Source organism: Asterias amurensis, chromosome 1 (genome assembly GCF_032118995.1).
Source record: "Asterias amurensis chromosome 1, ASM3211899v1".
NCBI lineage: Eukaryota > Metazoa > Echinodermata > Asteroidea > Forcipulatida > Asteriidae > Asterias > Asterias amurensis.
Genome location: NC_092648.1, coordinates 32,451,820 through 32,477,608, shown reverse-complemented (window position 1 = coordinate 32,477,608; position 25,789 = coordinate 32,451,820). Strand labels below are relative to the sequence as shown.

Below are 25,789 nucleotides of genomic sequence, written 5' to 3'. Positions count from 1 at the left end.
CATCTCTTTAGGACTTGTGATCATTCTAAAAAGGGCATAGAAATATTAATGGAAAGGTTTCATCGTGAAATTCATCAAACGTTTAACTTCTCTTGTTCTCTATTTCAGGTGTACCTGAGGAATTTCATCAGGGTATGCTTACAGGTGCCTAGTTGTCCAATCTCTCCTGGTCCAGATAGAGTCTTATCAAAACAAACATTGTGTGACTTCGCTACATTCTTCCGCAAAGGGGCCTTTGAGACTACTAAATACGGCACTGGATGATCGTACATTGTTAATGTGTAGTGAAAGAAAGTAGTTAACTTCTTTGGTTAGCTTTCAGGCCAAAGGTTTCCCAAAGGCCAGCAGCCGATTTCACAAAACGCTAGGATTAATCCTGTCTCGAGTTTGGATGACTCACCCGTCCCAACTTAGGGTGGATTCAATGCGTCCCAACGTCTTCGGATACAGATTTAACTCATCCTTAGTCCTAAAGATTAATCCTAAGTTGGGAAGAGTTTGGTAAAATCGTTTGGTAAAAACAGGTGTTCCATTCTTTGTCAAGCTTTCCATACATGTGAAGTGAAGACAGTGATAAAGCAGGCTGCTGCTGTGCCGAGAATCTCATACCAGGGTGTGTACTACAGGATAAGATACGGTTCATCACCATTGGCAGTCTTAGAGTATGTCGTCTTTGGTTGGATGTGCTTTCGTTGATGACATTCACAAACAAAGAGGCCTTCTACCCTTGGTCAAGACTCCATTTGCAGACTGCCAAACTATTGTCACATTAGGTTTACAAGGACTGTCGCATTTTAATCCTGTGAAATATACATACATGTATAGCTATAAGGCCATGCTCAGGGATACTGTATCTATCTGCACTAACGCGTTTTATCTATCCTTGAGCATGGATCAAGAAGTGAGACTCAGTCTTGCATGTGTAGATAAAGAGTACATGAACCTCCTTTACAGACCCTTCATGTTTAAAAAGGTCATTTATGGAATAATTGAGTGCAATATAAACAAGTTAATCACAAACTTAAGGGGTTGGTACCAATGAAATTATATCATGATGAACGAAATCATGGTATTGTAAATTAAACTGCGGTCATTTTTACTATTTTCTGGAAAAGTGAACAAAGAAAGAAAGTAAGAATTATCTTGAATTTGAGGTGTCCCCCCGCCCCAAATTTTGAGACAGATATCTGTCCCTTATTGAAATGAAAGATCAGGTGTGATCATCAAAATGTTTTTTTTTAAAGTCAGTTACAGTACTTTATTTTAGGGCAGTAAAGTGGTAATGAAATTAAAGATCTTCCATGTCTAAGTCTTCATTTGGTCCATTGTTTGAGTTTTTTTAAAGGAAAAATATAACTAGCTGTTGCAAATTGCTAAACAACCAAAAGGACCTATGGTATAAATGCAAAGAAAAAGTTGCTGGCCTGACGATTTGACCCTAGCAGAGTTTGTCTCGGAAACTAATATCGGGACAGACTCTGGTTGAGTCAAAACGTCAGGCCACTAACTAATTTTGTTTAAGGATTAAACTGCAAATTAAGAGATTGAGTTTGAGAATTTGATTGATATTTTTATTGCAAGTTTCAGTGGAAGAAATAAAAATGTCTTCCATTAAATTAGTAACAAACTTATTATTAAGTTTGACGAAGCATGTGCTGTGGTTAATGATCTTTTTAACCGACAGCCAAAAGACTTGGAGAGGGAACGGATCAAAGATAAAATGATTGTTTTACATAATGACATTTAGGTAGATTGCAACTGCAGTGTGGCGCATACACTGAACAACAAGTTAATGATATTTTACCACATGTGTTTCTTAATCTATGGTGTGTGATAATTAGAACTATAATTGGTTTAGGTTTTTCATTTAAGGGAACCTGGTTGACTTGGTAATAACAATAATAATAATAATAATAATAATAATAATAATAATAATAATAATAATAATAATAATAACAATAATAATAGTAATAAACTTTGTATTTATATTTATATATAATTGGCGCCTTTTTCAAAGGATACAAAGCGCCAATGATTTTTACTGCAAGGGGATCAAGTGGGACAAAGTTTTGAAATAATGAGATCTAATCCTTACCACACCATGTAATGGTTTACAAGATGCTACGGCGCATACAGCAGCCACAGTCAGGAACACCAGGGCGAACCCCTTCTCTTTTCGATAAGTGCATGCACTGGGTTCTTTTACATGCGCTACACAACTTGTGGGACCAACGGCTTTACATCCCATCTGAAGGGCGAAGGAATGGTTAAGTGTCTTGCTTAAGGTCACAAGTGTCAAGGCTGGTAGACCGTCCTTCATTTGAGAATGAGTGTTACCTTCCGTGTTCTTCATTTTGGTGGTCAAATTTCAAGAGAAAAGTTTTTTAATTTTTATTATTGGTTCCAATCATATAAGTATGGCTTGAAAGTTGGATCGAAGACTCCGCAATTATGAGGACATAATTTGCAAATGGGCATTCCTCAGCAAAAAGTGTTGGTGTTGCCCAGTTGACAATTCTGTCACTATTCCAGGTATTGTGAAATGTTGGTAGTCGCTTGGGAGGTCCTACTACAAATAATTATTGTTATAATTTTGTTGTTTACTTGTTTAATAATATTATTATTATTATATTAATTACTGTTTTTGTCATTAATGTTTGTTTTGGGGATGATAAGGGATGACAATTTTTCCATTTAATGGAAAGCATCAGTTTGTTTTTTTCCATCTTACTTTAATCTTTATAAGAGCATTGTTTTGGGGGTGAGCAGTGCCATGAAATTGTGCCCAGTTTGTTTTGGATGCTTCCGTTTTGACAAAATGGCAACTTTGTGAAAATCACCCATCATTTTGTGACATATTTTCCTGTTTTTTTTAATATTTATTTTTATCTCAAATTTTTGAGTCAAACATTAAAATCAAACAATTATGAACACAATATAAGTCTAGGTTTAAAGTGGTATGCTGCAATTTATTGACCCGTTTGTTTTGGTCAGAAATTCAAAATTTTTAATGAAAAGGTACTTTAAGGGAATTTTTGTAAATTGTGTCAAAATGTTGTGTGTGTGTAGTTGGAGGTTTCATGCTTTGCTCACTCAGACAGAATAATTTTGTCTATAGTTCAAGTGAAAACAACTTCCATATTATGTTTGTTTTAAAGTACTTCTGGGTTGAACAAAGAAAACTTGACTAAATGTGGTTGAGAAGCCCTTTGACTTTTATCTTAGAATAGTACACTGTAAAACTATTTTTTGTTGTCATGTAGAAATTTGAAGAAAAAAAACGTCTCAGCGTTTCTTGTGTAATAATACCTGTTAAATGTTTTTTTATTCCAAATATATCAACAACTCAATCTAGGGTACTGTGACTAAATTAATTTGTCCATTTTACTTATCAATAATATTGTAAAAGCATGCAAATGAATGCTTAAAATTATTAATGTTTATTTTAATTTATTTTAAAGCGGAAAAAAATAACATCACTAATTTGTTTTTAATCAGGGTAAACTAATTAAACAACTTGAAATATAACATGTGGCTTATTATAAGAAGTGCCTTGTTGAATATTTGAAGACTGGCTTTTGTACAAGGCAAGGAAAAGCATACAGACTGTAATTTTGTTCCTGCTATTCAGCACATCAAATTTTGTATGAAACAGGACGGGACCAGACTATATTTCTTTATGAGCCTTGAGCCCATTTTGAAACCCTGGCTAAGATCATGTACTAATGTAACTGATAACCTCTTTACAGTGGGCACTATTGTGTTGTACTTGGCTCATTTTTGTTTTTAAATGGAGCTCTACGAAATTTGGCCGTGGCTTAATATCATATGCTGAATTCAGAAATACATTTAAACCGTTGCGGTGAAATTTAATTTTACTCTGATTTTGACAGATTAGGCTGCTAACTTAAGCGACTTTAAAAAACTAATTTAAATTGTGAATCAAAACCAACCACGTGTATGAATTTTGAAAACAAATTCTGATATTTATTGTAAGTTGTTTTTTATTACATTGTGCGTATCTTTAATGTATCGTTACTCTTGCCTTTTGATTAACCAATAGCATTTTATTTGTTTTTTTTGTGTGCAATGTTCTTTTGTTAAAGTAGCATCATTTTTATTCAGGTGTAATTATAGACAAGATTTAGCACTGGTTTTGTGTTTGCAAAATTGCTTCTACTAGTAAGCTTACTTCATAAAATGTGTTAGCTTTCTCTGGTAGTTCAATAAGTTACAGACAATTTAGCAGCAAGAGGCTGCTCAACCATTCAGTTTTATCAACTCTAAATAGGTACATGTACATGCAATGATTACACCCCCTATGTTCCAACATCCCTATGTTTCGACACCCAAGTTCCGTCCCCTCTTGTATTTCCGTATAGCTCTTACACTAACCATAACCCTAACTCTAGTGTGTAAATCAATAGTTTTTTTGAAAGGCAGTGGACACTATTGGTAATTACTCAAAATAATTATTAGCATAAAACCTTACTTGGTGACGAGCAATGGGGAGAGGTTGATGGTATAAAACATTGTGAGAAACGGCTCCCTCTGAAGTGGCATAGTTTTTGAGAAAGAAGTAATTTTCCACGAGTTTGATTTCCAGACCTCAGATTTAGAACTTGAGGTCTCGAAATCAACCATCTATAACGCACACAACTTCGTGTGACAAGGGCGTTTTTTCTTTCATTATTATCTTGCAACTTCGATGACCGATTGAGCTCAAATTTTCACAGGTTAGTTATTTTATGCATATGTTGAGAAACATCAACTGTGAAGGCTAGTCTTTGACAATTACCAATAGTGTGCGGTGTCTTTAACACAGGGTTGTCAAACATGGGGTGTCTGAATATAGAGCAGTCACCTGTGCATTTGATAATCCACTGAGAAGTGATCAAAATGTAGTCTTGAATGCCCATAAAGTGAGAATGACTAAAATGAAATCAAACAAAATCGCGTCGCAGTACATGTAGTTGCTAAAAAGAAACCTTAGTTCAACTGAATTTGGGAAAATGCATGAATGTGGATGCATGGGTTTAAGTGAAATTGACTTGATTTTGCTGAAATTGGTTAACCGTTGGGAAAACCTAAATTAAGGCACAATGTCAGGAATTGTTGGTCGCAGTTGCTGCCACTGGTTGGCTTGATTTGTCCAAATCAAACAAGGTACAACATTTAGTTGGGGAAGAATTTCTGCTTTGATTACACTCTTTGAACCAGGATAAGGTACATCGTTGGTTTAGGTTTGAAATACTTCTCCATCTTGTTTGCTTTTTTCTACTTTTTCCATCTTGTTTGCTTCTTTTCTTTGAATCGTTATGAGGTAAATGAAAGTTGACTACATTTTTTAAGAAGATCTGTGCTGTATCTTATCAAGAAGTGGTGACTTGCATTTAGATAGATTTTTTTCTTTTCCATTTTTCTTGTCGACTTTCTTTGAAAATACAGAAAAATAGTCAAAGTGACTGGGGATTGATGCATGAACAATTAACAAACTAGAAATTAATGTTTTAAAGAAGCTCTTGACTAACTTTTAAATTTTCAAAAAAGTTATTTATTGTTTACTGCTTTATTTCTGCTGAGTATTAACATGTCGTCAGTTTAACAGAACAAATTGTACATTGAACATGTGAAAAATTAAAGTTTATTAAAAAATCAATGATAAATTGAAATGCAGAATTTCTGTCAATGTCTGTGATAATCATTATGTTACGTTCAATTTCTAATTTACTGTGAGCAAAATTTGAGTTGCACATCAACACTGCTCAAGTTCAACACTCATGCATGCTTTTAAAAACTTAAACTTCATTTGTCTTTTCTTTTGCTTACTCATTGAGACATTTGCTTACTGGTAAACAATTGCGGGGAAATAATATGACTATTTCATAATAAGATTGACTATGATTTGGGCATGAAGGGAGTTGTGCAGATTTCTTAGTTTAATATGCAAAAACTTTCTGCCTGTTTGAGGGTGCAAGCCAGGACCATTTGGAAACACTAGGTGAAAGCAGATACAAAGTTACTTTTTTTTTAAACATGTATAACACAGAATAATAGGACAAATTTCTTAGATCTGCTTAAAGGAACACGTTGCCTTGGATCGGTCGAGTTGGTCTTTGAAAAGCGTTCTGTAACCGTTTGTTATAAAATGCACATGGGTAGAAAGATGTTGTAAAAGTAGAATACAATGATCTACACAAATATGCCTCCAAATTGCGTGGTTTTCTTTTTACCTTGTACACTAACACGGCGGCCTTTTATGGGTGTCAAAATTTTGACTCCCATAAATGGCCGACCGTGATAGTTCGCGACGTAAAAGGAAAACCGTGCAATTTTGAGTGATACTTGTGTAGATCATTGTATTCTACTTTTATAACATCTTTCTAACCATATGCATTTCATAACAAACGGTTTCAAACGCTTTTTATAGACCAACTCGTCCGATCCAAGGCAACGTGTTCCTTTAAGCAGAAAATACTGCTTGACAAATTTCTTTGCTTAGCAGTAGTTGAGTGGGGCACCAGCCACAACACTGTAAACTTAATATTATTATGGCTAGTAACCTGTATCTGTTAAGCAATACTTTTGTGAGCCTAGCAAGTTTGTGTGCTTAAATGCTTTATGAAATTAGGCCCAGCTAGTCCCAATGACTACCTGTATTTTGATAGTTTTGCCTGGTTACCTATTTCCTCTATGCAGTATTTCTTTATGCTTTAATGGCTTTAAGAAATAGGCCACAGACTATTAATTTTTGTAGTCTATTGGGAAGAGCAATGTTGCTAAATGAATTTTTCAAAAATGCTCATTTTAAAGTTATACTGAAATAAAATGTGACAGACCTTTTTTTCCTGACCTATCAAATAAAAAAAAATGTGTTTTGGGTCATATTTTATTTTGTGAAGATGTTTTTCTTTTAGGCACATAATAAAACTGATCTTGTTTTGCCATTTGAATGTCATTACCAATTCAATATCTGGTTCTAAAGGGCAGGGTGTAATTTTGGTTATCCGCACTTGGTGTCAATCAATAGCTCTCCAGTATCTTTTCTAAATAGGTATACACCCTGCCTTCATTCCAAGTCGCCATTCAAAAAGCACTGAGGACAAGTCCATTGATTTGTGGGTTGGGTTTTTTTTTTTTGGGGGGGGGGGAGATGAGGCATTGCACGGTGAGGTATCAATCATGTTTGTATCTACTTGCTAGGCAAGTCAGGTTCTTTTTGAGAACTTGTTGCTTTATGTTCTACTTCCGCGTAGATTTCTGGAATTCATGAATCTTCTCAGTTTAAGAAAGAACTGTTCAAGAAAGAATTGTCCTGCTTTTTAACCACCGGTACACCTGGGCGGCAGGTCTAGGGCAGTGTTGATGGACCACCGGTGATGGTCGGTAGAACTGGTAGACCGTCCCTGCACCCATATAATAGTGTACGGGGGCATCGTGGCGTGTGATGTTACGCACAGTGAATACGGGTGGGGTTTATACAGCGGCGGTCTTTTTTCGGAGTGAATAATTCGACTGCCTTGAGCAAGGCTAATCTCATCGGTAAAAACTGTGTTTTAAGGCGCAAAAAACAAAATACTTAAACGGATGTGTTTAATTTTACTGGAAGACATAGGAGACGGGAGCTGATTTCTGGCACAGATGAAGGGATTTGTGAGGTCTAACTATAACTATATCCCTTTCTCATTTTGCCCTTGAACCTTGGAGGTCTAGCCATTGTCTGATCCTTACTCTATGGTCTGATCATGGTCTCATGATCAAGGAAACACGTGTGCGGAACCGTGTGTAAACAAACGCACACGTGGTGCAATCGATGATCAATGAGTTGGTCTTGTACCGCGTCACCCCGACGACTCCCGACTAACCGATTACATCATCACACACAAGCGCAGAATGGTTGGCCATTCAAATCAATGAGCTTGCTTGCAAGATAGCTGTTTTAGCTGCAGACCAAGAAGCAGACGCTCCGAGCAGACACCGACTGGCAGGGTGGGAAATCTGGGTATGTAGGTTTGTCTCTTTTCTTACACTCTACTCAGCATTGTTTTGATATTTAAATAAGATTGATGCTGTCTCTATCTTTACATGAAGACAACTTTTGTGATAATGACGGTGTTAAAATTAGTGCCAAGCCCAAGCTAAAGTATTTGCAGTTGTTACATGTTGACTGTTAGTGTTACTGTTAGTTGTGATGAATGCTGGTCATCTCGCCACCTGACAAGCTCGCCCTCAACAAAGTCGCCCCCTGCAAAGTCGCCCCCTACCTGGCTCGCCCCGGGTTGAAACAAGGTGGCCCCCTGGCAATGTCGCCCCCAAACAATGTCGCCTCCTAGCAAAGTTGCCCCCTCTGACAATGTCGCCCCCAGCCAATGTCGCCCCCAGATGTTGTTCGGAAAATAATTAAGGCTACAGCAATTATGGTAAACAAATATAGTTAAAACATTTTCAGAAAAAAATCCGTATGAAGTAATGTGCTTGTGGAAGGTCTAACCCTAACCCTAACCCTAACCCTATTATAAACCCTTAACTACTTTCTGGGGGCGACTTTGCTAGGGGGCGACATTGGCTGGGGGCGACATTGTCAGGGGGCGACTTTGCTAGGGGGTGACATTGTTTGGGGGCGACATTGTCAGGGGGCGACTTTGTAACAACTCGGGGCGAGCCGGTTAGGGGGCGACTTTGCAGGGGGTGACTTTGTTGGTGGCGAGCTTGCTAGGTGGCGAGATGACCAGCCCCCGTTGTGATGAGGTGAGCTCACGTATTGATAGGTAGTATTGATGATAACTCGGCTGGGTGGGAACATGGAGGTAGGTCTATTTCTACCTCCATGGTTGGTTTATAAATGTTCTTCATTTTGGTTAACTAAAATGTTATTTATGGATCGCTTTTTATGCTGACCCATTTCCTGTTAATATATTTATTTCTTCATTTAATGATGTTTTTTAATAAGGGAATAAAAGGGTAGCGACGAGTTCTTACACGGTCGTTTAAAGCCGGCAGGGTCAAATTGCCGTGTGATAGAGACCCGAGCCGACGAAGGCCCGAGGCTCGGGCGAGGGCCTTTAGCGCATGGCAACGACCCTGCAAGGTTTTAAACGGACGTTTAAGAACGAGTCACTACTCTTTTATTCCCATTCATAAATGCCCTTTTGTTTCGAAATGTAAAGAAAATACAATTACAGACACTTTGACAGTTGAAAATTTGAGGTTTGAAGTATTTTTTCAAAAACTTTGTTGAAGAGTCTGTTGTGCGTGATAATCTTGCACGCCTAACACGCAGAAAGCCAGCCGGTTATAAACACTGGTCATTATCAACCGTTTAAACACCCCCACGTGAGGCGCTCTCCACCAATAGGAGTAGAGAAACTGTCTGGGGTATTTATGAATAATTGTTTTAATTTTAAATAGCACTGTGTAAATCTTTCAATGTTTACTAATAAATATAACCTTTTCATAATGCTGCTAAACCACTAATTGCCAAGTTTGTATTCATTTTATTAAATGTATTCTCCCAAGCACCTACAAGTAGAAATCAAGTCAAGTTTGAGAATAGAGTAAGGACAGAGAGTATTTTTGATATGTTTTCTTAGAGCAATCTTCGGAATTCAGCTAAAGACACACCACATTCACATGGCCTTACCTTCTCAAAAAGGAAAATGCAGGCAAAGTTTACAGTAAGCATTGGTTCTTCATAACTTTTACATTAAATTTATTTTTCATGTTGTCAGCCTAGAGCTCAACGGTCACACAATCCAGCCCACAGAAACGATGGCTAACCTACAGGAAAGACACCCGAGCAAGTTGGCTCAAACATTGCTTCTTTCAGTTACACCTTCCACTTCTATGATTGATCAACAAGTAGCAATAAAAGCGACTGGAATGAAGGCTAACAGCTATGTTACTATAAGGTATACAGACTTGGATTCAGAACTGTTCACATTGTATTGTTGTATACGTATTTTGTCTATTTTACCAGAATGTCAACTTGTCAAGGGAACTCTGCAAACTCCCACACAAGGGGACAAACAGTCATGCCAAGCTGGAAACAGCCGTTCTCTCTCATACAAACATCTATGATAATATGAATTGCACAACACAAGAAATTGTGACTCAGTAACTAGACAACCATATTTATTTTAGTCATTGTGAAATCAGCGGGTAGCTTGGTAGTAGAATTAGAACCCTCAGCCTTGTGATTGAAGGTTCTGCAGTCTAACCACTTGACCACAGTGACGTTACATCAGCTTCAGGCAAAATTGGTATTAACTACAGAGTACCCTAAGTTGATGGCTTATTTTACACTAATGGAATCAATGTGTGGTGAAGAGGATTTTAACTAGTGGTTTAAACCTGCGCCGAGGCCTGGTTCTTGATAATTTTACCGAGACAAAGTCGAGGTAGTAAATAAGGCTATAACTTAGTTTTTCCATACACTGCTTGACTTGCAGTTCTACAAAGTTTACGCAAAGTGCTTTTCTTAAAATTCAGTGTGTTCTTGACATTTGAGGACTACTTAACTAATGAAAATACCATGATAGTTAATAATTCACGGAATGTATTGTTTTTTTTTCTCCCAGGGCTGTTGCCAAGAAGAAAACCGGGAAACTGATTGAAAGATTTGAGAGTTATGCTCATTACAAAGCGGATGAAAACGGAGAAGTTTCTGTGGCTGATCAGGCTTGTTTCGGTGGATCATATACTGGTAAGACCAAAATCAAATTAAATGTAAATTGATTTTAAGGTTAAATTCTTAACTTCATAATGAATCAAATGTGGTGATAATTATTTTAGGGATTGAACCCATGGGTCTGTTCTGGAGCATGGTGCCATCACCAGGGGAGCGGCTCGGAGCTCGGTTTATCCTAAGGGATGCAGCAAAGCCTATGGTAGTTCAGCTTTCATTGTACGAGGGCCAACTGGATACAGCGGCACTACAGACCACGGAACCAAAAGCTACTGCTGTTGCGGAGAGATGGTACATGGGCAAGGACGTAGAGAGGATTGAAGTGGAACATGGACGGCTGAGGGGAGCTTTATTTAAACCCAAAGGTACGTACTATAAAAACAGCCTCATTAAAGACACTGGACACAATTGGTAATTGTCAAAGACCAGTCTTCCCACTTGGTGTATCTCAACATATGCATAAAATAACAAACCTGTGAAAATTTAAGCTCAATTGGTCATCGAAGTTGCGAGATAATAATGAAAGAAAAAAAACACCCTTGTCACACCAAGTTGTGTGCTTTCAGATGCTTGATTTCGAGATCTGAGGTCTCAAAATCAAATTTGTGTAAAATTTCTTCTTTCTCAAAAACTATGTTACTTCACAGGGAGCCGTTTCTCACAATGTTTTATACTATCAACAGCTCTCCATTACTCGTTACCAAGTAAGGTTTTATACCAATAGTGTCCACTGCCTTTAAGAGCACTGCCTTTAAGTTTTATGCAAATATTTATTTTGAGTAATTACCAACATGACCAATAGTGTCCACTGCCTTTAAGTGATGTCACCTTCCTATATCAATACTCTTCTAATAAGTATAAGCCCTAAGGCATATTGAAAATAGTTTTGCCATGTATGTCATTGAGCCTAACAGCAATAGTAAGCTACGTTTGTTCACCATTTCTGCTCCAAAGAAGTGATGTAATAACTGCATCTGGGGATACAGAATATTATATTGGTATTACTCTTAAAGGGTCTATGTTACTTTTGTAGGACAAAAAACACAATGTCCACAGATTTACACTAAACTCACACAGTTTGAAGATTATGATAGTAGAAAGCTTCCCTGAAAATATTACTTACTGAGGTGCTGTAGTTTTTGAGAAATGAGTAAAACAATGTCATGACAATAATTTTCGTCTCGGTAATCATGAGACGGAAATTATTTTAGCATGTAACATTGTATTTTCATGACATTGTTTTACTCATTTCTCAAAAACTACAGCACCTCAGCAACTAATATTTTAAGGTACGCTTTCTACTATCATTATCTTCAAACGGTGTAAGTTTAATGTAAATCTGTGGACATTGTGTTTTGTGTTATAAAAAGTACCCAAATCCTTCAACTGCTGTGTGTACTTTTGAAAGAAGAATCTACAAGCTTATACTACACTTGTCACCGGATACTTGGATGGAATGGAGACCCCCAAACCAAGGTGAATATGTTCAACATTTACATGTGATTTTTCTTGATCTTTGTTTGTTCTTGTTTCCTCAGGACCTGGACCTTTTCCTGGTGTGATTGATATGTTTGGTACTGCTGGTGGATTGATTGAGATTCGTGCTGCTGCTTTGGCATCTCATGGATTCGCCTCCTATGCTCTACCCTACTTTGCCTACAAGGATCTGCCTACTTTTCTTTGGAACAGAGACGCTGAATATTTTAGGGTATGAAGGCAATATAACATATTAATGTAGAGTTGTGATAGTTATAACCTTCCTCTCCCATTAACCCTCCATTCTCCCCAGGGAAAATATTAATGTGTACTGCCGCGACACTAGTGGATAATGATGGGACGTTTGCAGCGTCATTCCATAATAAATAGTTCTCCTTTCTTTGTCAAAATTTTCCATCCTAGTAAATATTTCCTTTTACACACCAATAATGAATTAAAATTAGTTTTCAATAATTGAGTACAAAAGATTGCAATATACAACAGTCCATATTAATCTTTTTTCGCTATTTACCTTTCAGGATGCAATTGACTGGTTATGTGACCAGCCATATGTGCAACCTGGCGGAGTAGGAATAGTGGGCGTGTCTGCTGGGGCAACTCTTGCCCTACAAATATCTGCACTGTTTCCTGAAAAGGTATTTGAAATTTAAGCCGGGTACATACTTCCTGCGAATGCAATACAAATTTTGCCATCACAAGCTTGCAACGAATAATTCCCATCAGATGACTTATGCTCAACTCCTGTGAAACATTCGCTGCGAAAACTGCCCTCTGATGTTAATATTTGTATTGCAATCGCTGGAAGTATGAACCAGGCTTAAAAGAGTCAATAGCATTGTACAATCTTCTACACTTTTCTTAACCATTTTCACGGTTTTGTTTCTTTAGAAAAACATAAAATAAAGCAGTGTGTTGTAAATTCTAACAGGATTGGACTGTGAGTCCTCATTGGCCCTGCTGTTGAGGAGTCATATTTCTTTTACCTTTAGCGAGACACTTGACCAATATTTTGGTTTGTCCTTGCGGGTCCAGTTAGCTTGTCATTTTCTAAGTCCTCAGTATTCTGATATATGGGGCTTAAATTTAAAACCCGGTATGAACCGTGGGTAGAGCACCTACATGTCAACCTGGAGGTCACAGGTTTAAGTCCCACCCAGTCATATTTTTTTTGTCCAACCCAAAATGAAGATTTTGTAGATGTAAAAATGTGGTTCTGATTTACTGTGAATCAGTGGAACTCCTTGGCCACAAAAGCAGCCAGTAATTGACCCATGCTTTTATCATAGAGTATACAATGGTGAACAAGTGTGGCCACTTATTGATATCTTAATCCTAATTTGTATAACAAAAGATCAAAGGTCTTGAATTAGAGATTATGCAAAAGAGCGATTTGTAGCCTTTGTTCCTCTATTCACTGGGCAAATACAGCTTAACAGGTTAAAGTAAATGTTACACAATGAAATGTTTAGGATTGTTTAACACATAACCCAAGGTTGACCTACATCTAATTGTCCCTTTGCACAGTTCACAGTGGCATCCCATGTTTAACATGTTCCAAAATGTTTGTGTTTGCTGGGGTTTAATGGTGTAGGGAGATCACAGTTCAATTTGTTGTAGGGATAATCATGGAGGAATTTATTCCTCCATGGGATAATAAACCTCTTTTGGCCTTTGAATTAAACAAACACAATACCAACCTCTACCCTCTCAGGTTCCCATTTATACCCCCTGGGTGAAGAGAAGCAATTACACAGTGGCATCCCATGTTAAACATGTTCCAAAATGTTTGTGTTTGCTGGGGTTTAATGGTGAAGGGAGATCACAGTTCAATTTGTTGTAGGGATAATCATGGAGGAATTTATTCCTCCATGGGATAATAAACCTCTTTTGGCCTTTGAATTAAACAAACACAATATCAACCTCTACCCTCTCAGGTTCCCATTTATACCCCTGGGTGAAGAGAAGCAATTATACATGTAGTAAAGCATCTTGCTCAAGGACACAAGTGTCATGACCGGGATTCAAACCCACACTCTGATTACATAACCACCAGAACTTTAATTTGATGCTCCAAACTCCAAACCACTTGACCGTGACAACCTAACAATCACATGGACACTTTAATTGTTGACCTATGTTTTTTTCAAATGGCCACACCCAAAACACATTGCACACATAGCAGTCCTCTTTTCCAGTATAAAAACTGTGTGGTCATGCGAACTTTACTTTTCGTTTTACAACTCTTTTTTTGAAGAGATTTAAACCCAGTCGGCGCAGTAAACAGTTAAACACAGGAGCACATGTCTTAAACCATGTTTTTCATTTGATATTCTTTTAGGTCAGTGCAGTGATTAGTATTAATGGATCCCATGCTTTTGCTTCGTACCCATTGAACCTGAATGGAGAGGAGTTGCCATATGTTACGTAAGTATTCCACTGACCCGCCTTGGCTAGTTATTTCAAGGTGTGGTGCCCCGCTTTCCTATGGTATCAATGCAATGTGCTGTCTTAAACATTCCATTTGTGCTTTTTGTTGTTGTCACATACGGTTTTCCTGGGCTTAACTTTTCTTAGTCCATCTTTTATCAATATTTACTTCCGTTCAACATTTATAAAACGCTTTAGTTTAAAGGGCATCAATCTGAACCCCTGGGTTGACCCAATTCACCTGACGTCATCAGAATAATCTTGGATGCACCATTTTGGTGGGCAAAGCCACTGCGATATTCAGTGAAGTGCGCATTTAAGGCGATGCAGCGTTTACACGTAAACCTATTGACCACCAAAATGGTGAGCATGGCACAGTCGCTGCGTGTGACAAGCTCACTACCTCAAAGAACTCTTTCATTCTTGTCTCCAAAGATTCAACTTTACACGAAGGCAACGGTGCAGAGCGGCTGTACGGTACGTTCTGTACAAAGAGATCTAATCCTGCTCGTCCAGCTGGAGGTCTCCTATCTGTCAGGGTATTCTTTTGTTACTCTGCGGTTTTGCGGGTCGTTCGAGCTCCTTCTCTTCCTTCCTCCATGATCATACTAACCTCTTTGTACCCTCCATTCCAGCTCGACTGACATACAAATCATTCAACCATTCCATACCACCCGACCACACCCATACAAGAACACACCCCTCTATATGAAAAGGTTTCCGGTAACACCATGTAATGACTATCTCTAAATGAGTTGGGGTGGTTCTGAAAAGAACTGTTGGTTTCAACTTGACATTTCAATCAGTATGCTCTGAGCGTTTTTTTTTGTTTTTTTTTCGTTTTTGTTTTGTCGCTCCAGAAGACGATCAGAGCATACTGATCGAAATGTCAAGTTGAAACCAACGGTTCTTTTCTGAATCACCCCATCTCATTTAGAGATAGTCATTACATGGTGTTACCGAAAACCTTTTCATATTGTATTTCCACCATGCAAAGTTTCAAATCCTACACGCTCCTCTATATCAACCATGTCTTTCCCAGTTAATATTTAGTAACCTTGATGTCCTGTGTGGTTCCTTTCAGCTTTGAAGGTGTGCTACTAAAAGAACCAGTGAAAGACGTATACGATATTTATGACTGTTGGCATAAATTGTATGAATTACAAGATGAAGATGGTGCCATTATAAAGGTAAAATATATGTAAAAGTTATTAATAAAAACCTCATGCACTCTGATTTTTTTATTTTGTTTTTTCTGAAACTGTCTGAGCTATTTATGAATACATAATTATTGATGTTATAATAACATGTTCGATGTAATAAAAGAACCGGCTGATGCTGATTTAATCTTATGTCCACACAGCTGGAGAAAAATCCGAAGTGCCAGTACCTCTTTCTGGCAGGTGAGGCTGAAAGACAATGGGACAGCGTCCAGAATGCCAAGATCAGCATGAAGCGACTGAAACGACATGGATGCAGTAACTATCAGCTCCTGAGCTACCCTGAAGCTGGTCATCTTCTAGAGATACCATGGGCACCCGTTGGCAGCAGATTTTGGTCACCGGCAATAAGTAAGAGAATTTATTGTCATATTGATTGGTGAAGTTTCTTTTGGGAGAATGGCACAGATGGGGGTTAATTTTTTCTTCAAAAATTCTGGTCACATCTTTAAAGATCCAAAAGGCAACATTTTTGTTTTTGCCATAAGAATTGATAAAATTACTGCATTTTGGTATAAACAAAATTTGGTTTCTGCCCTACACTTACAATTTCCACTGTATGATAAGCTACTAAGAGGGGCATTCAGGTTGGTTTAGTGGTTTGTTCCTTGCCTTTCACCTCGGTGACCCCAGTTCGAATCTCAGACCAAAACCTTGCATGTGGATTTGGTTTTCAGGCCCTGCGAGAGTTTTCACCATTATTTTTGGTTTTTCAACCCACATCTAAAACTGAGATGATTTCTTCATCTTCTTCAGACATCTTTTGACCTATAGATCAAAGTGGTAGTCACTTTTGAGGGTGCATAGGTTTTATGACCAGAAATATATAATACCAACAAAAAGGATATTCTGTATGTTTATGATGAGAGCCTGGTTCAAAAATATTTCCAGCCTTTTATGCCCCGCTGGCAAAGCCAAAGGGGCGTGTAGGTGTTTGCGAGTCTGGGTGTGTCTGCTTGTATGTGCCCTGACACAAGCTGCTTAAGGGGTTGCTTTTACAGCTATCCCCACAAGGTTTTCTTTGTTATAGTGGTACCCCACAGAAAATCAGATAAATCAGATAAGGGAATATTAGAACAAGAACAGCAGGACCCTACATTCCAGATCGGTAAGAGTTGGTGTGTGGTGCCTGTGTGCAATCATTGTCAAAGTGAAAACTCAAGAAGGACTTGGCATGTCAACTCAAAGCTTGTTTTTTTCATGTCATGGGTTATCCACTAGAAGCCTTTTGTTTTTTGACCACTAAAATAAATGACATGGTGTTTTTGAATCCACTCTTTATACAGATGGTGTAGTTGAACATGGAGGAACACCTGTTGGAAATATCAGAGCAATGGAGGACAGCTGGCCAAAGATGATAAGATTCTTACGGAGACATTGTGGTCATTGCAATTCAAAGTTATAAAACCTGTGACCTGTGTGACATTGTACGATGTTTCTATGTTGGGGTTGCTTGTTGTTTGTTTAAAGACACTGGACACTATTGGTAATTGTCAAAAACTAGTCTTCTCACTTGGTGTATCTCAACATAAGAATAAAATAACAAACCTGTGAAAATTTTAGCTCAATTGGACGTCAAAGTTGCAAGAAAGTAATGAAAGAAGAAACACCCTTGTCGCACAAAGTTGTGTGCGTTTAGAACGGTTGAATTCGAGACCTCAAAATCTAATTCTGAGGTCTCAAAATCAAATTTGTGGAAAACTTACTTCTTTCTCGAAGACTATGGCACTTCAGAGGGAGCCGTTTCTCACAATGTTTTATACCATCAACCTCTCCCCATTACTCGTCACCTAGTAAAGGTTTATGCCAATAATTATTTTGAGTAACTACCAATAGTGTCCACTGCCTTTAATAGATAAGTTGTCGTGAAGGCACTGTATACTTGAACTGCTGCATTAGTGGGTTCTGAATTTAATAAAAAGGATTCATGATTTTAAATATATAAACAATACCAAAGACTTTTCCAATTTCTTAGGCCTCTCCTATTTGGCGTATTTGACTTCGGCTACGACTGTTGTTAAGGGCATTGCTAATGATGTCCTGTACTTCAATGCATGATCACGCTGCAATCCAGCCATAGCCTTAGCTGGAGCTGCTAATACCGACACTGCCTTAGACATTTTTGTTTTATTTATTAGTATTATTCATTTTATCATCAGAACAAATTGAAGTGAGGTCAAACCCTTCACCGTCTCTAACTGTTCTTTATAAAATCAGTGCTTAAAGACACTGGACACTATTGGTAATTGTCAAAGACCAGTTTTCTCACTTGGTGTATCTCAACATATGCATAAAATAACAAACCTGTGAACATTTGAGCTCGATTGGTCGAGAAAAAAACAACAACCTTGTCACACGATGTTGTGTGCTTTCAGATGCTTGATTGTGAGACCTCAAATTCTAAACTTGAGGTCTCGAAATCAAATTCATGGAAAATTACTTCTTTCTCGAAGACTATGGCACTTCAGAGGGAGCCGTTTCTCACAATGTTTTATACCATCAACCTCTACCCATTACTCGTCACCTAGTAAAGGTTTATGCCAATAATTATTTTGAGTAACTACCAATAGTGTCCACTGCCTTTAATAGATAAGTTGTCTTGAAGGCACTGTATACTTGAACTGCTGCATTAGTGGGTTCTGAATTTAATAAAAAGGATTCATGATTTTAAATATATAAACAATACCAAAGACTTTTCCAATTTCTTAGGCCTCTCCTATTTGGCGTAATTGACTTCGGCTACGACTGTTGTTAAGGGCATTGCTAAGGATGTCCTGTACTTCAATGCATGATCACGCTGCAATCCAGCCATAGCCTTAGCTGGAGCTGCTAATACCGACACTGCCTTAGACATTTTTGTTTTATTTATTAGTATTATTCATTTTATCATCAGAACAAATTGAAGTGAGGTCAAACCCTTCACCGTCTCTAACTGTTCTTTATAAAATCAGTGCTTAAAGACACTGGACACTATTGGTAATTGTCAAAGACCAGTTTTCTCACTTGGTGTATCTCAACATATGCATAAAATAACAAACCTGTGAACATTTGAGCTCGATTGGTCGAGAAAAAAACAACAACCTTGTCACACGATGTTGTGTGCTTTCAGATGCTTGATTGTGAGACCTCAAATTCTAAACTTGAGGTCTCGAAATCAAATTCATGGAAAATTACTTCTTTCTCGAAAACTCTGTCACTTCAGAAGGAGCCGTTTCTCACAATGTTTTATACTAGCAACCTCCCTCCATTACTCGTTACCAAGTAAGGTTCTATGCTGATAATTGTTTTGAGTAATTACCAATAGTGTACACTGCCTTAATAATGGTTACAACGAACCAGAAACTTCAATCATTGTTTCAGTCATAACTAATTAAGAGAAGTAACCTCTTCTGAGAAACATGTGGGTTTGTGAAGTTTAATTAAATCTACTAAATTCAAAATTATTTTTGGAATGATTATTCAATTACATGAATCAATACTATTTACAGTACTTAAAGAAAGGGTATACCTTGGGTAAATACCTGAACAATTATTTACCATTAACCTTTTTTGAGAAACATGTGAGTTTTTAAGTTTAATTAAATCTAATATATTCAAAGTTTTATTCGGAACGGATATTCAGTTACCTTCAGTCGCAACTAATGCAACTTGGGTGTCTTTGAACAAATACTTTTTAAGAAGGGTATACCTTTGATAATTACCGCACAAATGATTTACCATCTAACTTAAGTGGTACAAAGCAATGCAGCTGTTGATAATGTATTTATAACATGTTGAGAAACAATTCCCTTCAGAGGAATGAGGTTTTAGAGAGATGGGTTCAAAAACAAATTATTTTTAGAAACTCAGACTGTGTCTTCCTGCGAAGATGAAACTAGTATCTGGTGACCCCATCAATTATGGCGTAAGAATTTAATTATATTTTAGATCTAAAAATATATTCTATTTTTATTTGCCTTGACAATCTCAGTTACAGGCAGCCTACTCTCAAGGGGTGTCATGGCCGAGTGGCCAAGGGCGATGGACTCAAGTTCTGTAATTTACAGAATGTGGGTTCGAATCCTGGCCCGTTCAGCCGCAACACTTGTCTTCTTGAGCAAGGCACTTTATGATAATTGCTTCTCTCCACCCAGTTACAAATGGGTAACGGTAAAGGGATGGGGAGTAACCTGCGATGGACTGACATCCTGTCCTGGGCCTAGTTTCTATATATAAAGCTGATTATCAGAAAAAAATGCTTGACAAATGTAGCTGCTAAGCACAAAATGAGTATAAACATTTTTGGAATGTTGGCTGGTAACCTGTTTGCGCTAAGCAAGATTTTCATGGGCTTACCAGGTTTTTGTGCTTGCGGACTTTATGAAATTGGTCCCAGGTGGAATAGGAATATTCTCATTCGTAATTCAATGCCAAGGAAACCCGATATAAAAAAAAAACGGCCTGAAGATGAGCCGTATTGGCCAGGGGACAGACTTCAGACTCTTATTCTTCACAGGTCGTTGGAGATGTTCAGGCCTATGTTCAGTCATGATGGAGGTGACAACAACATGTAGTTAAGACCCATACTAAGGCAATGCTCGGATATCTGTACTAAACAGTTTACATATCAAGTTACTTCATTTATGAGAAAACAAGAAGTACAATAAGAGTAATTGTAAATAACACAAAACCAGTATTTAAAACTACTCTATGCAAGCTGTCTATTTTGGTTTAGGTATTATTTTCTTTTTATAGACATTTGTAGCTTAAACTATCAGTGAATTATTGGCTGTGACACATGATTTTTATATAGATATATATTTATCTTTGTTTAATAAGAAACTTTACAACAATTATGTAATGAATTTTTTCTGCAAAACTTGTTTTATACCTCACAATGACTAATAATGTAATTTTCAGGCTATGCATTGTTTTGGCAAATAGTGTACACATTTTTTAAAGAACCCTAAATATATTTTTCATTGGTTTATAAAGTTTGAACTTTGTAAAGAATAAATTATAATAAAAAATAGAAAATTTATATTTTGACCTGTTTGGTATTCTTCATTTTGTAGACAATGCTTGAAACTTTCCACTCAAGCAAATTGAAATCTGACGTTTTTATATACGACGTTTAATAAGTTTAAAACTTTCTCACTTGCAAACTAGTGCGTTGTCGCACTTGTAAGTATACGCGGTTGTTCTATCCAATGGCAGAACAGAGAGCAAGTAACAGCAAGTAACTTGGTCATTCCACCCGTACACAATAAAGACAATTGACACTATTGGTAATTGTCAAAGGCCAGTCTCTCACTTGGTGTATCTCAACATATGCATAAAATAACAAATCTGTGAAAATTTGAGCTCAAAATCTAATTCTGAGGTCACGAAATCAAATTTGTGGAAAATTACTTCCTTCTCAAAAACTACGTTACTTCAGATAGAGGGAGCCGTTTCTCAAAATGTTTTATACTAACATCAGCTCTCCATTGCTTTTTACCAAGTAAGTGTATGCTAATAAATATTTTGAGTATTTACTAATAGTGTTCACTTTAAAAATACCCGTTTGTCTTTCACAGAAATCGGTAAACGAACCGAGCATACAGTGCTTACACACATCGGTGTAAGGGTAAAACCAAACAAAAGTCGTATCTACGAGTAAATTAAACATGTTTTATGTCGTTGTGGTGCCCGCTGCTGAAACATAGCAGTCGAACTTACGACCGGGCAGCGATAATTGTTCCCATACACCACCCGTTATGCATTATAAAGTGCAAAGAGCATTAAACTGGGTGATGCGGTTTATTACAAGTACTTCTTAACGTATTGTTCCGCCGCGCTTCAAATTGTCTTCTGCGGTAACTTGGAGCGATGACATTCACCGAAATACGAGATAATAAGTTGTTAGTTTAAGTAATATCAAAACAATCCAACCAGTGTTAATTATCTAACAAAGTTTTAAATGAAGATACTTTGCGGACTATTTTGATGTACTATGCAGTAGTGTCGGTCATTTAATGGGGACACTTTTACAAAATTAAGGAAAACAATGTTGGTCACACCATCCATCGGTCAAGCGTTGGCAACGCTTTTGATTGGTTAGTCGTTCGCTCATCTGCATACTGACATAATAAATGTCCTTATATGGTCATGGTGACTCGCTGGAACAGGCTTCCAAAATAATAGTGTCAAGCATGTCATGTTGGCAGACGAAATTCCCGCGGCCCATTCACTACGCTTCTGTAGACTTGTAATACACGAAACTTCAAGCGTTGTGCACATTTTTACCGCTAACCCTGTCAATATTTTATTAGTCCTAAACTATTTTTAGGGGGGGGGGGGGGGGACACTATAAATTTGTCCAGGCAAATTAAAGATGCTTGATGCAATCCAAGTTGGCATATTGTTGATGAAGGAAACAGAACACAAAGCTACAGTTATTTGAGCTGTAGAATGTGGGGCTTTTGGCTTTTGGCAATTAATAATGAAATCAATGTGTGGTGAAGAGGTTTTCAACTAGTGGTTTAAACCCGCCGAGGCCTGGTTCTTGATAATAAATTATCAAGAACCACTAGTTGAAAACCGATTTAACACACTTTGATTCCCATTCATAAATACCTTTTTGGTCAAAAAACCTCAAACTTTTTTGGTCAAAAAGTAAAATAAATGCAAAAAATACAATTGTTCAATGATTTCTTTCAACACAACACCCCTCCAGCTATAAAATGGTAAGGCCCCCGGGAACAACTCCTTAAAGGGAGATTGCTGTGCGCGTCGCGCGTATCGCGTGATGTGGCACAACTGTTCCAGCCATTGCTCTCGACCAATAGGAATGAAGAAACTGTCTTATAAGCACAGGTGCAAGCTCGCGTGTCACGCCCATAGACCTTTTCGCAAATACTGGGGCGCGCGCGTAAAGCTTGGAATTAGATGCATTGTGGTCTAGCTGGTAGCAAAACTTGATTCATATCTATCCCACAAAGCACCTCATTCAACAGTCTGCGCTTGCGCATTGGTATTTGCGATAAGGTCTATGTTTCAACACTTTTTACTGGTGTTATATCATCCGTATTTATACCCAGCGGTATTTATGAATTGCCATTACATGACATAAATCAGAATCAGTTCAAGAAATATGCCAAAAATATATTAGTCAAAACAACACTATGCTTGTCATATATGAGACATGATTTTGATGTAAAATTAGTCAAATCATGCCTCACATGACAAATGTTTTGACTAATATATTTTTTAGAGCGGGATCCGCCCTTGAACAAAATAACTCCCAATGTACGTGTAGGAAAGTATAAGTGTTTTCTCTTTCAAGCTTACTCCATTTCATTGTTTCAAAATTTGACTATTTTTTAAGTCAACTTATTTTCTTTGATTGAGGAAAACACTCCGTTACCAATCAAATCGACCCATTACAAACAAAGTTATATAACCCTGTATCATAAAATAACAGAACCATTTTAGATGGCTTGACAAGGAGTAATTGTTAACCATTGGGAAAATGACGCTGACCCATCATAAACACAGGTCATCCGCACCAATTAGCCTATATTTTTTCATAGGGGAAATTTGTAAGCGGACCAATGGGGATTCTAACCTATCCCGCTACGTGTGTGTATTATGCAGTTTCTGGTTTTGAAGAACTCTATTATATAACGCTAATGGGTAGACATTCACTTAATAAGAAAAGAAAAAGAAACTGAGAACAGGTGGAGATTGTGGTATGCCACTTCATGAAAGACTTCTTGTTATGCAAATAAGGAGATCTTGGCACGGGTTTCGAAGCCTTCGTTATGAGGCCGACGACAGCACGGCCATTACTGGATGTGTCGCGCTGGAGGATAGCCGTATCTCTCGGCTCAACTTAGGGTCTTGGACGTCGCGTTTACTGATGAACTTTAGTCATAAATTTGTCGAAATTGTCAAAATTTCTGACGAACTTTAATTGTAAATTTGTCGAAATTCTCACCAGGGGTGACTATTTTGTCAAAACTATTTGCACGTTTCAAATGGTGATTTTCTAAAAGACTTTTTGAAGTCGAGGCCTACAACTGTACACAGGACGAAGTATGCATGGTGTGTGTTTGCTGTTGTCATATGGCTGAAAAGTTTTACCAAAAACTGCAGTGTCTCAACACATAATTCATTGTTGGGCCCTTCTACATTATTATCAGTAATCCACGAAGTTCTCTTGCTCTGACTACAGACTTTTTTAAACCAAAATAAACTTCGGTGTTGAGCTTGGGTGGTTTGAAAGAGCTCCCCTGAGTTGCGTAGTTTGAGGTGTACAAATACAACTTCATGGCCGAAGCAGAAACACATCGAGCCATACAAAATAAGGTAAGGCTTTGGGACACTTACCATCAATTTTGAGTGTTTCGTACATAAGAAATGCCTTAGTTCATGAACAAGTGAAATGACGATATACCACATGTGGATGGGTCTCTTTGGTTAAATGTATTTAAGTTAATTAAGTAAGTTAATTAAAAAAAGAAGGCCATCCAATTTCTATTACTCCATAAATAGTTGTTTTTGTTTTCCTTGTCTTCTTTTTGTTGTCTTCTTCATTATCGTGAGATTTTATTTTTTGTTTTTTTTAATACAGAAAATAAGGCCACACATTTCTAATTCAACTTTAAAAGTCCTTGTTGCTGTCCCTGTCTACTTGTTTATTTTTAAGGATGTATCGGATGGATTTCAAAATGTTTTTTTTTTATTATTGAGAATTGTATTTATTCATTTTAATTTCATTTATTTTGTTCGGTTCAGTGTCCACATGTTGGTTAAACACATCTGCATTTATATAGGATTAAAACAATCAAACAGTACCAAAAACAATTAGGTATTCGTTGTTTTTTAGGTGTTCGATTAATTTTCCACTTTTTTACTTGAAATGTAGCATTGATTGAGACAGAGAATACTACTGAGGGCCTGGCAGCTGTGAGAGGTGGAGCAAGACGGGCCGACCCAGCAGCCAGCAGCCAGCAGCCAGCTGCGAGCTACCAACACCCAGCCCCTGCAGCAAGCTACCGGCCAGCCAAGCTTCAAGAGGCATCAATGGCACTGTTTGATGCTGGGACAGGTAATATAACAAACTGAAAATGAGTCTGATTCTACTCTTTCGTTTTTGACTTTTATTATTGTTTTTATCCGTGTTTTTGTTTCTTGTCCATTTTTGTCATGTCCGTTTGTTTTACAATCTCTTGTTTTAAAGAGGCTCCCCTGACACAACCCAAGCACCTCCATTTCCCTACTTTTATTACTTGATTTATTATTTATTTGTACACCTTTTTGTTGTAAACCAGTGAAATAGAAATGGGAAACAATGTGTCCGAATTGAATTGAAATACTAAGTATTTTTCTTACCCATTGACATTGATGTCAAAATCTCAGGCACATTACTCGAGTGGTTGGGATTAGAACCCACGACGGAAAAGTTTCCGTATGGCGCCACCACTTTTTCACCAATTTTTACAAAAGGTGATATCTCATTGAGGTAAATTAGATACTATATTATTTCATATCGAATGAAAAAGTGGTGGCGCCAGACGGAAAGTTATCTAATGTTAATACCAATATTGTTAAATAATGTTATTGTTTATTTCTCTTTCTATATATTGTAATATTTTTTTAATGGCCATTCTTTCATACTTAACATTTACTTTTTGAACCTTCATCTTCTAAATACATGTATAGATTAATAATTTTAATTTTTTTTTAATGATGTATTTTGTAAGTTTTAGTTTTTGTAATAACGAATCTAACCGTATGTGGTTGCAAATAATACCTTACCTTGCAATTCTAGACCAGTCAGGGTTTTGCTAACTAATAAAATAATTCTGATAATTTGTTACTTTATTTTCGTTTTCAGGTGCTCCCATCTTTGTGCCAACAACTCTCAAGAGAATGTGCCAGATGGAGTTGAAGATCTATGGATGTGTGGTTTGTGGACGTACATTGGAGTCGTCGC

The 25,789-nt window shown here is 37.4% G+C and overlaps 2 protein-coding genes across 3 annotated transcripts in view; both read left to right on the top strand.

Moving 5' to 3' along the window:
- LOC139937155 (kinesin-like protein KIF16B) overlaps positions 1-6,152 on the top strand; it is a 58,502-nt gene extending 52,350 nt beyond the window's left edge. The window contains exon 31 of one of the 2 annotated variants that reach the window (XM_071932192.1): positions 109-6,152. In XM_071932192.1, coding sequence (XP_071788293.1) covers positions 109-264 — 156 coding nt within the window. In that variant the 3' untranslated portion in view covers positions 265-6,152. The remainder of the gene's footprint in view (positions 1-108) is intronic. The other variant, XM_071932202.1, reaches the window with a different exon arrangement.
- A 1,720-nt stretch (positions 6,153-7,872) lies between these two features.
- On the top strand, positions 7,873-20,767 carry LOC139937138 (acyl-coenzyme A amino acid N-acyltransferase 1-like). Its single transcript, XM_071932150.1, has 10 exons — positions 7,873-8,002; positions 9,729-9,908; positions 10,578-10,702; positions 10,792-11,049; positions 12,223-12,392; positions 12,700-12,816; positions 14,520-14,605; positions 15,693-15,798; positions 15,972-16,179; positions 17,115-20,767. Exons 2-10 carry the CDS (start codon positions 9,769-9,771, stop codon positions 17,231-17,233), a joined length of 1,329 nt encoding a protein of 442 aa, XP_071788251.1. The 5' UTR covers positions 7,873-8,002; positions 9,729-9,768; the 3' UTR covers positions 17,234-20,767.
- Positions 20,768-25,789: the final 5,022 nt, after the last annotated feature.